This window comes from Telopea speciosissima, chromosome 7 (assembly GCF_018873765.1).
Source record: "Telopea speciosissima isolate NSW1024214 ecotype Mountain lineage chromosome 7, Tspe_v1, whole genome shotgun sequence".
Lineage (NCBI taxonomy): Eukaryota > Viridiplantae > Streptophyta > Magnoliopsida > Proteales > Proteaceae > Telopea > Telopea speciosissima.
The window spans coordinates 59,536,561-59,554,756 of record NC_057922.1 but is presented as its reverse complement, the minus strand read 5'-3'; the positions used below and the strand labels follow the sequence as shown (position 1 = coordinate 59,554,756).

At 38.2% G+C, this 18,196-nt stretch overlaps 1 protein-coding gene across 1 annotated transcript in view; it reads left to right on the top strand.

The window, feature by feature from the left end:
• Positions 1-13,207, top strand: part of LOC122667203 — a 55,795-nt gene extending 42,588 nt beyond the window's left edge. The window contains exons 11-23 of the mRNA XM_043863446.1: positions 640-976; positions 6,010-6,103; positions 6,585-6,693; positions 6,914-7,185; positions 7,343-7,470; positions 7,774-8,008; positions 10,799-10,987; positions 11,137-11,423; positions 11,526-11,709; positions 11,864-12,106; positions 12,555-12,643; positions 12,738-12,932; positions 12,977-13,207. Coding sequence (XP_043719381.1) covers positions 640-976; positions 6,010-6,103; positions 6,585-6,693; positions 6,914-7,185; positions 7,343-7,470; positions 7,774-8,008; positions 10,799-10,987; positions 11,137-11,423; positions 11,526-11,709; positions 11,864-12,106; positions 12,555-12,643; positions 12,738-12,885 — 2,315 coding nt within the window. The 3' untranslated portion in view covers positions 12,886-12,932; positions 12,977-13,207. The remainder of the gene's footprint in view (positions 1-639; positions 977-6,009; positions 6,104-6,584; positions 6,694-6,913; positions 7,186-7,342; positions 7,471-7,773; positions 8,009-10,798; positions 10,988-11,136; positions 11,424-11,525; positions 11,710-11,863; positions 12,107-12,554; positions 12,644-12,737; positions 12,933-12,976) is intronic.
• Positions 13,208-18,196: the final 4,989 nt, after the last annotated feature.

Here is an 18,196-nt window from a genome sequence, read left to right as displayed (position 1 = left end):
ATCATATTTTCTGAGAAGTTGCTACATTAGCTTGCACACATCAAGATTGTATAGTCTTAATGTTTTATTTTAGACATCTCACTCCTTTTTGGAGCTCCATCTCCCTTTGAATTGTATAGCTCTCTTATACTCAAGATTTATATGGTTTCTGTTATCCATCGAGAGTTTTCTTTTCTTTCTCATGAGACATCCATCTGTCTTTTCTGCTTTATTATTCTGGTAAATATATTTCAATGTAACTTCAAAATGCACCCTCACTCACAATGTGAACCATGCTTGTGAGTCCATGGGTCAAGTATAAATACTGAGGGAAAGATGGCTTGCATTTTCATGGGCATGAATATTTACTTGTGCCTTGTGTATAATGCTGGATGAATCTTGATAATTTCCATTGGAGCTGTAATTTCAGTACATTTTGGTGATCCTTTTGTTGCCAGCAGGGGGTAAGGCTGCGTACATTTGCCCCTCCCAGACCCTGCAGTAGCAGGAACCTCGTGCACTGGGATATTCTCTCTCTTTTTTTTATTTTGCTGATCCTTTTGTTGCTTTTCTATATGGGTGAAGTTGCCATATTATAAACTGGGGTTTGTATTTTTAATATTTGTTAGTCACTCTTTTTCTGTGTCTTCTACTGAGCAGTGATGGGTTCGTTGGAGCATTCATTGTCAAGTTTATCAGTTTATGGTTCAATTAGAGCAGATGGAAAAAGTTTTGGACAGAATATTGGAATGCAAGATGATAGGGTCAGATTTTCTTCAGATGGAGGCCCTGGGGGTGGATCTGGTGGAACTATTCTTTTGTTTTTGCGTACACTGACGCTTAGTGATACTGCTGTTCTTTCAAGTGCTGGAGGACATACTATGTACAATGGCAGTGGTGGAGGTGGTGGTGGGAGGGTTCATTTTCATTGGTCTGATATTCCCACAGGTGATGAGTATCTGCCTCTATCAAGTGTTGAAGGAAGCATAAATACAGGGTCTGTATCTAATGGAATAGTTTTCTATTTAATAATGTGTTTCTTTATGTTTTTCCTGCCAGTGTCTTTATGAGTTGATAAATAGAAAAAGCAGTATAATGCCTATGAATTTGACCATTGCATCTGCGTGCTGTGCCTTTGATTATCTTTTTGTAGTGTGTGCATTATCTGCAAGTATTTCTGTCTATGTTATTCTTTCCTTTGTGCCTGCAACTTATCCCACCCTCCTTTATCCACTAGCTACACCATGAAAATATATTAGCCACATTCTAACTCCATCTCAGTTCATTCCCCTCATGGCTCCACCTCCACCTCCCTTTTGGGCCCTAAGCACCACTCAGCTCAAGTAAAATCTAAGACTAAGACATGATGCAGATAAGTCACCTAAAGGACTTATTTTATTCGAAATAAGCCTTGTGTTGGGTTATGTATGCATTGAGCCTTTGATCCCATGCGTTTTTATTGTAATGGACCACTTTAATGGGCCTAAAATATGTGTAGAAGGATTAGGCTGAGTTAGCTATTTAAGTTTTCCTATTGGGATCATGTTTCCTTTTTCAACTATATTTTGTAATTAGCAATAGGATTTGAATTCATAGTCAAATTAGGATTTGCTTTCATAGTTGATTATGATTCTGGATTTTAGTTAGCTATATGAAGCTTGTAAGGGTCATTGGCTCATATACGATTTATGATGAATAAAAGAAGTTTTCTTCATGAGTGCTGTGTGATTCAGTCACGGTGAGAAGCCTTGGACAGTAAGATCCTGATCCTGTTGGTGAGAAGCCTTGGATGGTGTAATTCTGATCCAGTTGGTGGGAATCCATTGTTATCCTTTCTTCTCTTTCTTATACTCTGTTTTTTTAACTGCAATTAAGGTACTTTTATTCTGCTATTTTCTCCACTAATCTGGCCACTAAATGATGTAGATCAAATCATGAAGAAGAGGCCAAAAACTGTTCACGTGAACAGTGTCACAGCCCATATTTTCCTTGTGTGGGGATATTTTTTAGAAGATTTTGTGGGCCCATCAAGTGGAGAAAGATTCTATCCTAATGCTGTCATAATTTAGTTTCTATTTTCAGTTTTAGAAAATATATTAGGTAGTTTCTAATTTCAGTTTGGTACTATTTTTGTTTTGTTCTCTAAAATAGGAGTTTCTATTTTGAAACAAGTCAGCTAGATTTTTTTATGAAGTTTCTATTTTGGTTGTAAGCTACTTGGTAGCAAGTTACTTTCTATTTTCTATTTACTTGAGGGGCAAGGTATTGCTGCCTATATATGCAATGGCTCTTAGTAGCCTCCAGACAATTAATGAAGTTGATTATTATTGCTTTGAGCAAGTTTTCTCTTGTCCATGTGTGTGACATGAAGGGTAAGAGGGCCTGGCTGAGAGAGCCCAAACCTTAGGGCTGCTGAGAGCCGTCTCCTTATCCCCTTTTCTCTTCTTCTTCTATCTTCTCTTCTTATCCATCGATTCCCTTGTGTACTGTTCTCTGCTGCTCAATACCATTGCTGTGAAGATCAACTGAAGACTGCTACCGGTCTCCAAACACAACCTTGCTGTTTCCCTCATTCGATTGAGGCTGCTGCTGTTCCTGCGTTTCAGTCCTGCTGCTGCAACTTGTGAAGATCGTAACTCAGCAACCACTGATCAGAACTGGCTGAGTTTTGGAGGGCTAATCCCTGTCAAAGAGACCTACACTCAATCCCAACCTGAGACCCTGCTGCTGGTTGGTTTGGCCTGTAGGCCTTAACCTTCTATTTTGGTGCAACTTCTATATCTCTCAACCTCACCATCCGAATTGATTGAAACTCTCAGCATTGACATTATGTTGGCTGGTTTGGTTCTTATCCACTAAGTTACTAATTCTAATTTGATGTTCTGCTGTAATCTATCATCGATTCTACTGTAAAGTGGTTCGTAGCTGAACCTCTTCTACATTACTAAAGTTCTAAAGCTCCGTGCGGTTCCTATTCCTATTCCTACCATCGCTAGGACTTCAATTTGAAGGTGACTTTATGATTTGATTGAAGTTCTGTTCAAGCGTTTTCTGCAATCATCTATAAAAATTATCTGCTTTCAAAATTAGTTTTTTATTTCTGTTTTTGCTGGTTAAATCTAACAATCCTACTCATACTAGAAATGCTTGATTGTGAGGTTCCATAATGCTGATTTTGAATTTGATTACAGAATACTGAAATTAATAATTTTCTCTATTCATCCCTGTTTTTAATTTCTGATTCTGGCAAATCATTATTGGAGCCCTATTTCAAGTAGGACTGCTTGCCACCTTTAATGGCCGAATCGGTTCTACGACGAAAACAGCAAAAACAGCAACAACAACAACAACAACTCAGGCTTATCCCAACTAAATGGGGTCGGCTACATTGATTTCCCTGTGTTTTGTTGGTCCATTATTTCTGGAATTAATATCATAATATGAATTCTGTTTTTATATTATAAATCTGTTATCTATTTATTAATCTGATTTGTGAATTGACAGTTTTTACCCCTCTCCTAGTCATAGTAGGATTCTCTATTATACTCTGATCTAAGGGTGTCAATTGGGATAGTTCCCGGTATTTAGGGCGGGTCCGTACCGGTACTAGTACCAAAGGTGTCAATCCCAGTACCGTCCCATTTAGTAAACGGGACCAAACCTTGGTCCCAGTCCCGATTATTAACAGGACGGGATGATGCCGGTTCCTAAACGGTTCTAAGCCCGTTAAAAAAGGAAGAAGAACTTTAATGGTTCTGAGATGGTTCCATTATTAGAAAACAACTTGGAATACGAAACCAATATAAATTTCATGGATTTACTTCTTCAAATTCCTCCCTAAGATCATATGTAAGCTTCCTAAAGCAACGTCTAAGAATTAATGAGGACGAAATAAACAAGCCCATATATGGTTTTAGTGCCATCACAAAACAAGTTTATAGAAATAGAACTAAAGGTCCATTAGCTGAAACGTCTAAAAGAAAAAATGCCACTAAAATATATCAAACTTCAACGCAAGAACATGAAATATACCCTTTGAAAGGGTACTCATAGTTCCGGTACCTAACCGGTATTTCGGTATTGATACCATTGGGAATCCCGTCCCATTTATTATTCGGTACCAAAATCAGATCCCAAAACCGTCCTGTTTATTAATAGGATGGTCCGGTACTGGGTTTTAGTGGGACGGTTCCTGGTTCTAGTCCCAAATTGACACCCTTACTCTGATCCAACCATTGGATCCTGCTGAAATTTTCAGCAAGGTTCTCATTCACAATTAGGAGATCTCAACCAAAACCTTAGGTTGATCTGATGCTCTGATTTTGATTAATTAGACATCTCCTATTTGCTAGATTTTCAATTTCAGATTTGAATATTCTTCAATTACTTTTAATCCAACCGTTGGATCAGTACCATATCTGAACATGTATAATAATTATTTGTGAGTGATTGTCAGAGTTTGACTTTCATCTGAGAAGGTTGGCTTTTGTTGACTTTTTTATTTGGGTTTGCTTGGGATCCTGTCCGTGGGGTGTTTAGCCTGAACCTAGGGTTCATCCTACCTACTCCCTACCACAAACCTAAAACGTTACATTTCTAGGAAACGATAGATTTGAGCTTTGAGGAGCCAGTATTTAAGATTCATCAGGGTTTCGCCCTTGCAAGTTGCGAGTTGTGACCCCTTTGCTTCCCCGTTCCTCTCATTGCAGAGCCATGGGTACCTCTTCCACAAGGAGGCAGATAGGTGACAGCTCTATTTAGAGCCTGATTACCCCCTCCACTGGTGTGGATGGAGTCCTTTGGGTGATTCTTTATTGGGCATGGGTGAATCCTTATTTGATTTTGATCCCTGCCAAGTAGTCTTGTACAAGTGTTTCTACTCATATTTTTCCCATTCTTCCTAATGAGTAATGAGTGAAAGGTTAATATCTTGCTTCTGAATCCCTGGGAAGAAAAGTTCCCAGTTTTGACTTTCTAAAAATGTTAATTTACTTTATCATCACTCAAGGGGCTTCCCCAAGGATAAAGATTTCGGTTCTGACGTAGGTTTCAACCAGCCAGAAACCAAAATTTGGTCGAAACCTGTTATTTTTTGGGTAAAACTCGACATGTGATGGGCTGGTCAAAACTGGTCGAAACTACCGATACTGGGTTGGTTGAAATTGGTTAAAATTGGTCAAAACTTAGTATTTTTTGGTTGGAACTGGTCAAAACCAGTCGAAACTTGGTATTTTTTTTTAACTCCCCTAAGGTTTTGTCTCGGTTAGCTGCGAAACCGAGTTGTCTTGGTCGAAACTTGCAACCGAGATTTAGCTCCATGAGCTTCATGGGCTTCTTTTGATCTCTTGTGTCCTCTTAGTTCTCAGTTTCTTCTGCTGTTTTCTTTCCTGGTGAGACTGATCACTCTCACAACCAGTAAAGTTATTTCCATTCTCCAATTCAGATTGTGCTGTTATGCCAGCATGCTTGGGGGTGAACTTACAATGGGACCAGTGTTTCCTTATGACCTCTTCTATTATAGAAAGACAAAGCAGGAGTCAGGAAGGGGAGTGGATTACCTGCGAACAATACTGTTATTGGTTTGCCTTAATATATTTTTTGTACTGGAACTCTTTTCATAACTTGAAATATCTTATTCCTATTGGTTTGCTCTCTGCTTGAAATAGTTAAGCAAATCTAGGAGGAAGGCTATTATATGCTTCATATTATGTTGTATGTTTTTCTGTTTTTCTTTTCATAAATAAATCTTCTTATGTTTTCAACCTCTATGCTGACAAGACTTCCAGTTTCAATGTTCAATAAAAAAGGGCGTACCCAGTGCACGAGGCTCCCGCTACTGCGGGGTCTGGGGAGGGTCATAATGTACGTGGCCTTACCCCTGCTTTCGCAGAGAGGCTGTGTCCAGACCCGAACCCGTGACCTCCAGTTTCAATGTTCAATGATGATGTTAAATTTAATTCTGATCAGTAGCTCGGCATATCTTCTTGTCTTTTTGATTATTTAATTTAGAGTTCTTGGCTTTTATGGCAGGGGTGGATTAGGAAGGGATCGAGGCCAATCTGGAGAGAGCGGAACTATTAGTGGAAAAGCTTGCCCAAAAGGCCTTTATGGGGTGTTCTGCGAGGTAGTTCCAGCATCTTACTCTGTTTCCCCTAACCGTCTCTCCTCCCCCCCCCCCCCCCCCAGAGGTTTTCCTCCAGCAGTGAGAATCTATTAAACCATCTTAAGCTTTATACTTTTATTTCAAAATTGTGGATATGATGAAATGCATGAACTCTAAATTCCAGGGATTGAATGTGATAGTGCTGCTTTAAAACCCAAGAGGTGACCTTGATGCGTTGAGATATTAGGAATTATTTTTCAAATTATGTGATAAGAATGAGGCATTTTCATCCAAAAGCTTTGTCACTGAAATAATTAGATTCATGAAAATCTCAAAACTGGTTGAGACCTATATTTCCAATTGTCTGCAAGATCGTAATGGCTTGATGCGTTGTTTTTTCTTCCCCTTTTTATTTAGTTCTTATGTTTACAAGTGAGTTTAAGTGAAAAATTGTTGAATTCTTGTTTTCTACACGATTAGGGTGACTATTTTTTTTATGCAGGAATGCCCAGCTGGCACTTTTAAGAATATAAGTGGATCTGACAGAGCTCTTTGTCATAAATGCCCACCTTATGAGCTTCCACATCGTGCTGTCTACGTAAATGTTCGAGGTACCTGTTCGAGGCCTTTGTATGCTGAACTAAACTGATTGCTATTGATTGAGAAAATACCATGGTTTTTTCTTAAATCCTGATTTTATTTTCTTTCATTTTCTAGCCACATGTTGTATGCAAAACCTATGACATTTTATAATCTGGTAGACTTTGTGAGTTTTCTTCTGTGATAAATATTCAAATTTGTTACATAACCGCTGACTATTTCTTTTGACAGGTGGTGTTGCTGAAACTCCTTGTCCATATAGATGCATTTCTGAAAGATATCACATGCCGCACTGTTACACAGCTCTTGAAGAGTTGATTTATACTTTTGGCGGGCCTTGGTTATTTGGTCTTCTTCTCTTGGGTCTCCTCATCCTGTTAGCCCTAGTGCTTAGTGTTGCTAGGATGAAATTTGTTGGCACTGATGAATTACCAGGTCCTGCTCCAACTCAACAGGGATCCCAAATAGATCACTCCTTCCCTTTCCTGGAGTCATTGAATGAGGTTTTCTTTTCCTCTAATATTCTGTCCTTGCACTATCAACTATTTATCATGAAATGTTTGTATCCTGCTTGGCTATTTTCATGTTTGTTGCTTAGAGGTGACATGTTTTGTTCTTTCTCCTCCCCCCCCCCCCCCCTCTCCCAAATAAAAAAAAAAGGTTCTGGAGACTAATAGAGCTGAGGAGTCCCAGAGTCATGTTCACAGAATGTACTTTATGGGGCCTAACACTTTCGGTGAACCTTGGCATCTTCCTCACACTCCTCCAGAACAAGTGACAGAGATTGTGTAAGTCCTCTTTCGTGGATGGTGGATAAAAATTGTGCAAGTAGGATTTTCATTGATTTGTTACTGTTATGTATGTCCTTTTGACTTGGGCAAAGAGAGATCATTTTCCATCTTGGGCCATCTCTTTTTCTTGGATAAATTGTATCCAGCTGCTGTCTAACCTGATGATGTTTTTTCTGTGCTATTGCTGACTAAAGATTTATTCTTCTCTTTTGTTTTATGTAATAATTGTACTCTAATTTAGGATAACAAAAGTGACTTATTTAATTGTTTGGTTGTTTACTTTTTTCTTTTTAATGGCAGATATGAAGATGCATTCAACAGATTTGTTGATGATATCAATGCTTTAGCAGCTTACCAATGGTGGGAGGGATCTGTCGACAGCATACTCTCTCTTCTGGGATATCCCCTTGCATGGTCATGGCAGCAGTGGCGCCGGAGGAAGAAATTACAACGATTGCGTGAATATGTTCGATCAGAATATGATCATGCCTGTTTACGATCATGCCGTTCACGTGCTCTTTATGAAGGGCTAAAGGTTCATTTCTGTGGAACATCTCATCAAATCGTAGTTATGAATCATTGATATTGATGATATTATTAATTCTTATCGAGCAATACAAAAGGAACTCAACTACCAATTTATGGAAATATCTATAAGAGATGAGGGCGGGCCTTGGTGCAATGGTAAGGTTGCTCCATTGTGACCAAGTCACGGGTTTGAGTTTGGAAGCAGCCTCTCTCCTCCTCAGACCCCGCAGTGGCGGGAGCCTCGTGCACTGGGTTCGCCCTTTATCTGTAAGAGAAGATAAAAGAAAGAGTATCCTGAAGGAACAAAAGCTAAAACAAGAAGTGGTCCAAAATATTCAAATAAGACTACGAGGTACATCTCTAGAGAGGCCACCAATTCATTTGGGGTGGAGACCCCAAATAAGCAGCCATCAAAGTTTAACTCCTATTTCGTCCCTACAAGGAATGCAACAATTGTGTGTTTTAGATATGCAATGAAGATGTTATTGCACACCAATTTCTCTAAGATGTATCCATAGTCGATAAATAATAGCTTTAGCAGTTTATCTTTTCAAATATTAATTTCTCTTTTAGAACCTCTGTAGGATAGTTTGCATCACTTCTTTTCAAATGTCCTCCCACAATCTAGGAGACATCGCAATCCGCGGAGGGAATAACTTTGAAATTTTAAAATGACGTACCCATGCCCACCAATTCATTTATGGTGGAGATCCTAAATGAGCAGCCATCAAAGTTTATCTCCTATTTCGTCCTGACAAGGAATGCAACAATTGTGTGTCTTAGGCATGCAACGAAGATGTTATTGTACACCAATTTCTCAAAGATGTATCCAGAGTGAATAAACAATATCTTTAGCAGTTGAGATCTGGTGAAAAAGCATTACCTTAGCTTGACTTACCTTTTTTTTTTTTTTTTTGTGGGAGGGGGAGCAGAACTGCATCTTTTCAAATATTAATTTCTCAAAGATGTATCCAGAGTCAATAAACCATATCTTTAGCAGTTGAGATCCGGTGAAAAAGCATTACCTTAGCTTGACTTACCTTTTTTTTTTTGGTGGGAGGGGGAGCAGAACTGCATCTTTTCAAATATTAATTTCTCTTCTAGAACCTATGCAGGATAGTTTGCATCACTTCTTTTCAAATATCCTACCACAATCCAGGAGAAATTGCAAGCTGCGGAGGGAATAACTATAAAATGTGCAAACGACATATCCATGGTATATCAATAAGCTTTAGAGATGTGATCATGTACCACCATGGCATTCTGGGAATTTACAAGAAAGGAATATGGGATTAATGTGCTGGTGCATGTGTATGTGTGTGAGTTTTCAGTCTTTGTTTTTCCTTTCCTGCAGTTAGATTATTCTTGTGAACTTTTTCATATTTCAATCTTTACCTTTGTCGTTTGGCTACAAACCTATATTCTTATATACGATTTTATCTTGTATTATGTGTTGGACAGTTTGGCTTTCTCTCTCTTCTTGTACTAGTAAGCAAATACACCACCAGCAGGTAAACAAACAACAGTTAATTGAAGATAGCTGAATTAAATGCACTTCTTGCACCTTATTTTCAATCCATAACAACCAATAATACTCAAATAAGATTACTCTTCAACCAACAGCAACTATTCAACACATCACAAGGCTGCAAAGATGAAATAGTACTCCAAAGCACTGCTGGATCAGCCAATGAGTATTAGGATATCAAGCCAGGGATTGAGTGTAGCCTTTGGTGATCTCAGTCAGTACTCCACAGCACTGCTGGATCAGATTTCTTGTTGCTGAGAATTTGGAGAACAAAGTTGCAGGAGAAAAACCAGCTGCCAGCATTGTTCTTCTTGGCATTGTACACCTTCACCAAGGCACCAGTTGCTTGACTCTTTTCTCTCTGCAGGTCCAAGATGGGTTTGGAACCCAAAACTGGAATCCACTACGTTGGACGTCAGTTGAGGTGCCGCTTTCAACGACGGAAAGGGTATCGATGCGTTCTGGATCAGCTGAGTGACCTGGAGGAACAATGAGATTGGAGCGTGATGAAATGGGTTTTCTCCTGTGTCCATAACATTAATTGTCTGTTTAAATGTTTTTTGGTCAAAATCTAATGTCATAGACAGTCAGGATGTCCATTCCATCTAAAATATTTTGATTTGAGGCACTGCTCTAATCTTTAGAAGAATTGATTGGCTCGGACCAGACATTTCAACGGTCCAAAACAGCATCTGTTTGCCAGCCAAATGATCCGTGAAACAATTTTTTGTTTTTCTTTTTTAAAAACTATATGGGAGTGCTTAAGAAACTATAGTCTGTTCATGTTCAATAGAATCAATACTATCTTGAACAATTGTCTCAGCCCTCACTGTCTGGCCTCTGTGTTCTGGAGGATGAGTAAGGATGATGATCAGTTCTCTCCCCCCCCCCCCCCCCTCTCTGAAAGTTCTGTAGCAATGAAGTAAGATAAAACTACTAAAAGAATGAGGACATCTATTAGCCCTTTCTCAAGGTCTTGGTTTCCATGATTTAATGAGAGAGGGGCATGAACAAGTTCATTTCAGACAATCTAACACCTAGTTGAAGTTGAAATCCACATTGGAAGTATGACATTAGAGTCTCTTGCTCCGGAAACTCATCAGTACTTACTTTAGCGAGATACTTTTTAACTTGCTTATCTGCACAGTAATATTAGTTCTCAATTCTTCCAGATCCCTTTGTGGGCCAGTGTTTTGGTTCAAATGGTTATTGATTAGCCTTCTAAATCAAATTATGATTATTTATTATTATTTTTTTGCATTACTGCAGGTAGCTGCAACTTCTGATTTGATGCTAGCTTATGTAGACTTTTTTCTTGGTGGTGATGAAAAGAGAACTGATCTTCCTCCTCGTCTTCATCAAAGATTTCCCATGGCTTTGTTATTTGGGGGTGATGGAAGTTACATGGCTCCTTTCTCACTTCACAGTGATAATGTTCTCACTAGCCTTATGAGTCAGGTTTACAACTCATTACTGTCTGGAAAATTTCCAGTTAAAATTCCGTTATGTGACTAGCTCCCTGCTTATGTAGTTTTGTCACTCTTTTGTAATGTCTTCTGTCACTAGAAGTTGTTCTTGACTGTTATGTATCTTGACTTGCCTTGTAGTCTGTCCCACCTACCATTTGGTATCGACTGGTGGCTGGTCTCAATGCACAGTTACGCTTAGTTCGTCGTGGTCACTTGAAAGTGGCATTTCAACCTGTCATCAGCTGGCTTGAAACACATGCTAATCCTGCTTTGAGCATCCATGGTGTGCGTGTCGATCTAGCCTGGTTTCAGGGTACATCTTGTGGCTATCGCCAATTTGGACTCATAGTATATGCTGTTGAAGAAGAATGTGAGCGTGCATCTGTTGAATGCGTAGATGGAGTTAGAACAGAGCAACAATCATGGTAAATATTTTCATGAGGGCCTTTTGTTGTAGTAGGTTTTTTTCCCTTCTTGGGAAACAAGTTTTAACATTCAGCTCAACTATATTTAACTGTAACATGCAGTGCATATAGTATTCACAGATATATTGGGCGTGACCAAATAAGAAACACCGAGAATATTATGGTGAAAAGAAAGATATGTGGTGGGATTTTGAATGCTTACACTCTACGAATGTTTGAAGAGAAGAAAGATTTATATTATCCCTTCTCATTTATAGTGCGTAATACTAAGCCTGTGGGCCATCAGGTATCTCTTTCTTTTAGTTGACCAATTGTATTACTTCTCTTTCTTATAGTTGACCTATTGTATCATTTTTGCTCAAAATCATTTTACAATTACGTAGTTTCTTTTGCATCCTTTATGTGTTTGTTATTTCTAATATGATTTTATGTCATTGCAGGATCTTGTTGGTTTAGTTATTTCAATACTACTTTTAGGAGATATTAGCTTAGTGTTGCTTATGCTGCTCCAGTTGTATTCTATTTCATTGGTGGATTTCTTTCTGGTTTTGTTCATTCTCCCTCTTGGGATACTCTGCCCATTCCCTGCTGGAATCAATGCTCTGTTTAGCCATGGGCCTAGGAGGTCAGCAGGTCTTTCGCGTGTATATGCTTTGTGGAACATAACATCCTTGATTAATGTTGTAAGTTGCATTCTTACCTTCATGTAATTTGATTTTGTGTATCATGTACTTTTTTATCTACTTCCTTATGAAGAGTAACAATATTATTAGAAGCTGAAAAATATATTACAATAACCTGGCCAAGGGAGGCCAGGGGTTGCCCGAAGCATTGGGAAGAACAGGAAGCAGCAAAGAGAGAACAATAGAATACACTAGGCATTTACGAGGAAAAATCAGGCCCAGAACAAACTGGGCCTTACGACACCTTGTTTCCTCCCCCCCCACTCTGGCAGACACATGTAATGATTTGCATGTTTTCTTATCTCGAGTTGAAGGGGAGTTACTTTAAATCGTTCTTTTTAGTCTTGAGCATTCTCTCCACTGGTAGGTTTTCAATAATTGTATCCTACAATTTCAATACTTACATGTTCTTAAATAGATTTTTGAAGATAGGCCATTGTTGGAACAGGTTGTTGCCTTCATTTGTGGATTTGGTCATTATAAAACTCAATCGTCAGGTAGAAGACATTCATACTTTCAGCCCTGGAATTTTAGCATGTGAGAAAACTCTCTCTCTCTCTCAAGATGTAATACTAGCAATAGCTGCAATGTAGTCTTCCCTAATTGATTCCTTTTGTTTGTTGAGTTGCAGGGATGAAAGTGGATGGTGGATGTTTCCTACGGTACTGGTGCTGTGTAAATGTGTCCAGGCACGACTCATCAATTGGCATGTCGCTAATCTAGAGATTCAGGACCGCTCACTGTATAGTAATGACCCAAACATTTTCTGGCAGTCATGATCATCATACTCGTTAACCAGGTATTTTTGGATTAAGTCCAGTTTTTTTTTTATTTTATTTATTTATTTTTAAACTTGCCTTATTCGATATGTTGGCAGAGAGGGGTGAGTGCTTGGGCAAAGAGAGAGAGAGAGAGTGAGTGAGGCTCACATTCATGTATCCGTTGTGAATCATGTGCAGTCTGACAGTTTTTGTATTAATGTAAATATAAAGTAGGCCTGCCCATTCTTCACAGGATTTTGTTGCCCTTAATATTCTCACATGTCTAACATTTTACAGACATATGGTTTTTATTTTATATATATATATAGTTTTAATTTAATTTTTTTCCCGTTTCAAGCTCTGTTACTTGTATATGATATGGTACTCTCTTCTGGCTCCTACATCTTTTTGGTGCATGAGCCTCACAAAAGTTAGGATGGTCATTTAGAGTTAGTTACTACTTACTAGTGCCACCGGAGCTATCCACATTGTATTAAAAATGACTCCAATCTCTTCTATGTTATATACTATTACATCGTTCATTGTGATTACTTTAACCATGGAAAAGGATCATAACCATCAGTTGATACAGTTTTCTAATACGATCAGTAACCATGGGGGTTCAGGTATTCAGAACCCTGGGTCCGGTCTGAGTTGACCAGGCTGATCTGTCACCTGACTCGGTGACCGATTTTGCCTAGCGTGGATGGGTTCGTTTCCTCGTCAAATCAATATTGGAACGTCGGGTCGGTTATAAATGTTGCTTGGCCTTACTGGCAGGGTTTGATTTTTGACCCAGTGTTCGGTTCGGCCTGAACCGACCTGTGATGTGTCCTCTGTGGATTGGTTGGTACCGATTATGGTTCATCAAGTCCTATCTTGCTTAATAAAACAAATTGCAGGAAAACATTTGAGCCCATCTAGCTTGAGTTCTATCCTGCTTAATAAAACAAATTGCAGTAAAACATCTGGCCAATTCCCTATATTCCCCTCCAACCATTCAACTAAACATTTGCAATCAATTCAAGCGTCAACCGTGTGGCCCCTAGCTCTGTTCCTTGCAATCCGTCATGACTCTTGCCTCGGACTCATGTGTGTCCCTATAAAACCTGTGGAGGATTGCTCAAGTAATTCTCATATTTCACATTAAATGAATAAAGGTCCAGTTACATATATATAGTGAGACGGTTACACATCTACATCAATCCATATACAAGTGGACTCTATTCCTATGTAACCGCTGATGAGCTGGCGTCACTAATAGGTGGACTAGTATCACAACAAAACCAAAGTCCAAGATAACATTGTTAAACTCGTCATTACAAAACAGAGAAAAGGATGAAGGGTGAGGTCAAAATGTGAGAAATTTCTCGAGGAAATTCCCCACTTGCCCACAAGTTATCATCGGTAAACCATTGCTCAATATTTTGGATGAATGACATTGGATTTGGTTTTGAAGAGGATACACTGGTTCCTAGAAACCCAGAGGTTATAACCAATAATAGCAAAGATAGAAAATTACTCTTTTCCTTTTTAAATCACTGCAAGTTTGTAAAAAAGTTTTCTATTAAAGGCACGGTTTGTTTTGGCGTAAATTTTTATTTGAAACTTTTCAGTTCAAAAAATTTAAGAATTAAAATCTCATATGTTGAAAAGTGCTTCAATGTAAAATTTTACTTTCATGGCTGCAAAATTTGCAAGGTATGAGTTTTATACTGAAACAAACGGAACCTTAAGTAAGAAAAGAGGTGTCATAAGTTCTGTTCCAAACAGAAACGGCCAGCTGTCCAAATTCGTCTTGATAAAGAACAAGAGATTTCAAGAGTCCAAGCAGAAAATACAGACATAGATAGTGGTTTAATGACACGGGCCGATGACGGAAGCTCGTGACAGAGCTTATGATGTGGAAGTCTCACGTACGGTTTTGATATGGATTTAGGGATAAGTGAAACCAAAAAAATGCTTGGTTAATGGAGATTATGGAGATTCTAGTTCCAGCAATGCGCGGGACAACCAACCCAATGGTTCAGGAATTAGACCAAAGGGCGCAAGTGAGCTTTTAGCTCTCCTTATTCTGGCGCAACCTTCCTAATAATCATGGTGGAAGGACTTTCTTCTTCGCTCATGAACTTGATTCTTACATTTTCAGCTTGTTTTGTCGTGCTAGCCATTGTATATAGCTAATCTACGAGCACCATTGCTTCTTTATTTGTTTGTATATGGTTTTCTTCGCTTCTTTGGGTTCATTCTACGATGTTGAGGGTAGTTTTGTAGGAATAAAGGCTTTAAAAGCATTGATAAAAAAAAATGGAAGGGTTGATGAGATGGAGGAAAGAAATGTGGAGGGGCTGTTAAGCGGGACCAAAAGAGAGAAAAGGTAAGATATTTTCATTTCAGATAGAAGGAACTAAGCTTCAAGTAAGCAAGTCAGATTGAGATAGCTTGGGAAGTGTTCCTTAAGGGCATCTTTCTAAGCATAAAAACGAAAGTTCGAAAAGTCCATCCTCGGATAGGTTGGATGGACCAACTTTTCCCCGAGGAAAAATGAAAAAGTATCATTTCAATTCGAGAAGGAGTACTATTTCGAGAAAGGACTCAGAATTCCCTCTTGGAAAGCTCCAAGAGATTCTCTCCACATCTGAGTTCCATAACTTTTCCCCAAGGAAAAATGGAAAAATCTAAGGATGTGGGATTTGTTCATATATTAATACTCAACACATTAAAAAACTTGTAAGTGCTTTTTCATGTCCTCTTGAAGGCCTAAGAGTGTTATCGCCCTTTAGAACGGTCAATCGCCTAGTAGTCATACCTTCTTTTGTAGAGTAGTCTGAGTTGCTTTGGTCACTAGACACGACTTTTGTTTTGTGAGCACTACTACTACGTAGATATTAACCACTCCGGTACAGACTATTCAAAATCAATTTTGAGAAAGTGAACAGTCAGTATCGTACTTCAAACTCCTAGAGGATAAATTGGGATATTTGTTTTTGGGAGAAAGAACACTACCTTGGTGCAAGCGGTGCAGTGCGTACCCACGTAGATCCACGTAGATTTTTAAGTTTAGAACTTTATGAATGTCAAAATTTCATTAAATTCTAGGCATAATTTCCACCCATATAGGTTATTAGTGTGCTTCTATTGAGAGGGGGGGGGGGAATCTCACTCCATATCACACTACAGCATATGCATAAAAATATGTATCCTTTTCCCTTTTAGGGAGAAAGAACTCTACTTGATCTTTGTAGAGGGTGCATATTCCACGCAAGCATTATTATTACCGTTGGATTAGAACCTTCCATTTATGACCGTTTATATAATTAAGGGAATAAAAAAAGACCAATTCAATTAAATAATTAATCAGATTGTATATGAATATTACTTGTACAGGTAACCAATTGTCATGGAATTAAGGTTTACCATAAAAACTGATTTAATTATGCCAAGATTCTCTCCCAAATAAAATTAAGACAATAAACAAAGAATCAATTGAATTAAATAAGGTAGTTAGATATAAGTAGGGATGTAAATGAAAAGCCGAAATCCGTTTCCGTATTTATGTCCTTATCCATTTAGCACTATTTGAATCCGTCCAAAAGCTAAACGGATACGGATACGGATAAACTATAGCTATCCGAAAAGCTGTATTTAAATGTAAACGGATAAAATATCCGCTCCGTATCCGTGTCTGTATCCGTTTAGCACTATCCGAATCTGTCCGAAAGCTAATCGGATGCGGATGCAGATATAACACTATTTGAGCCAAATCCGATCCATTTACATCCCTAGATATAAGGTAATAAAAAAAAACCTCTCTCTCTCTCTCCTCCATGTTTCTCTCTCGTTTAGAAACTGGAGAAGAGAGAGAGAAAGGTAGTAGATAAGGTAGTAGTATCGGTCAATACAATAAAACATCTTCAAAATCCTTCCATGATCCTTGCTATTTAAATGGGGTAGATAATCTCCCTTAAAAAATTCCTGTCTTTATTCTAAAACTATATCTCTTTAATTTCTTCACGTTTCTTGTCAAAAAAATCCTTCTTTATTCCCAATGATTTCTCCACGACTCCACCTCTCTCTCTCTCTCTCTTACTTGCTTAATCCACGAAGAGTTAATTGCTGTCTTTTTATTTTATTTTTCTTCAAAAATTCCTTCTCTCTCTCTCTCTCTCTCTCGCTTGCTTCCTGAATCCACAAAATAATGGAGATTTGAAAGTGAGTAAACCAGACTACATAGAAACATGGAAGATGCTTAATTTGATTTGGGAGAGAATCTTGGCATAATTAAATTATTTTTTATGGTAAACCTTAATTCCATGACAACTGGTACCTGTACAAGTAATTTTCATATATAAATAGATTAACTATTTAATTGAATTGGTCTTTTTTTATTCGATCCCTTAATTATATCAACGGTCATAAATGAAAGGTTCTAATCCAACGGTAATAATAATGTCTGCATGGAATATGCACCCTTTACAAGATCAAGTAGAGTTCTTTCCCCCATCGTGTTATTAGACTAGTAGCATTAAATCAGGATTTCCTAGTAGTTCTCATGTATTTCTTTAACATGGGAATATAAAAGTTATGGCAGAAACCAGTTCTGCTACAAGTTGGGGTGTCGCATGGATTTTGGCTCTCAATAATAATTTTTTTTCTCTCATAAGGCTCTCAAAGAAGAGAGTGCGCGCCCCTCCCACGGAGCTGTCGGATGTATCCGTTTAGGTTTTTTTTTTTTTTTTTTTTTTGTTTTTTTTGTTAGTTGGGCTGGTTTCATTTGATCTTGGACTAAACCTTATTTGAGCTGCTAAAACCGGATCTTATGGAGTATAAACTGGTTCATTTTGCCACTTAAGAACGGAATGAATAAGAATGTCTATTATTAGTTTTACAAAAATTGTTTTGTAGATGCTTTGTGATATTGTAAATAGGGAGAGGGATGGGTATGCTAGTAGGATACCATATGCTATCATCCTATGTGTTTATCTCTCTTCCTCTTTTTGAAATGACTCCCATATGCCTATAGAGGGAGGTAGAAAGAGATAGACACATAGGGTGCTAGCATGCGGTATACCGCTAGCATACTCAATCTTTTTCCTTATAAATATAACAGACCTTTCTGAAAATAATAATTTACCATTATTGTTTTGTTTGCTTTGTCTTTTTTTCAATGGTGAGTAGGGGTTGAGCACGCCCTGATCCGATAAAGAGATCAGGACACGCTTGATAACTGCCATATTGTGCTAGTTTTGATGGGACTGTAATCGCTCATATGTCAAGTTTCATTTTGATCGTTGTTTGTCAAGTGACAAAACAATGTATTGAAAAAGAA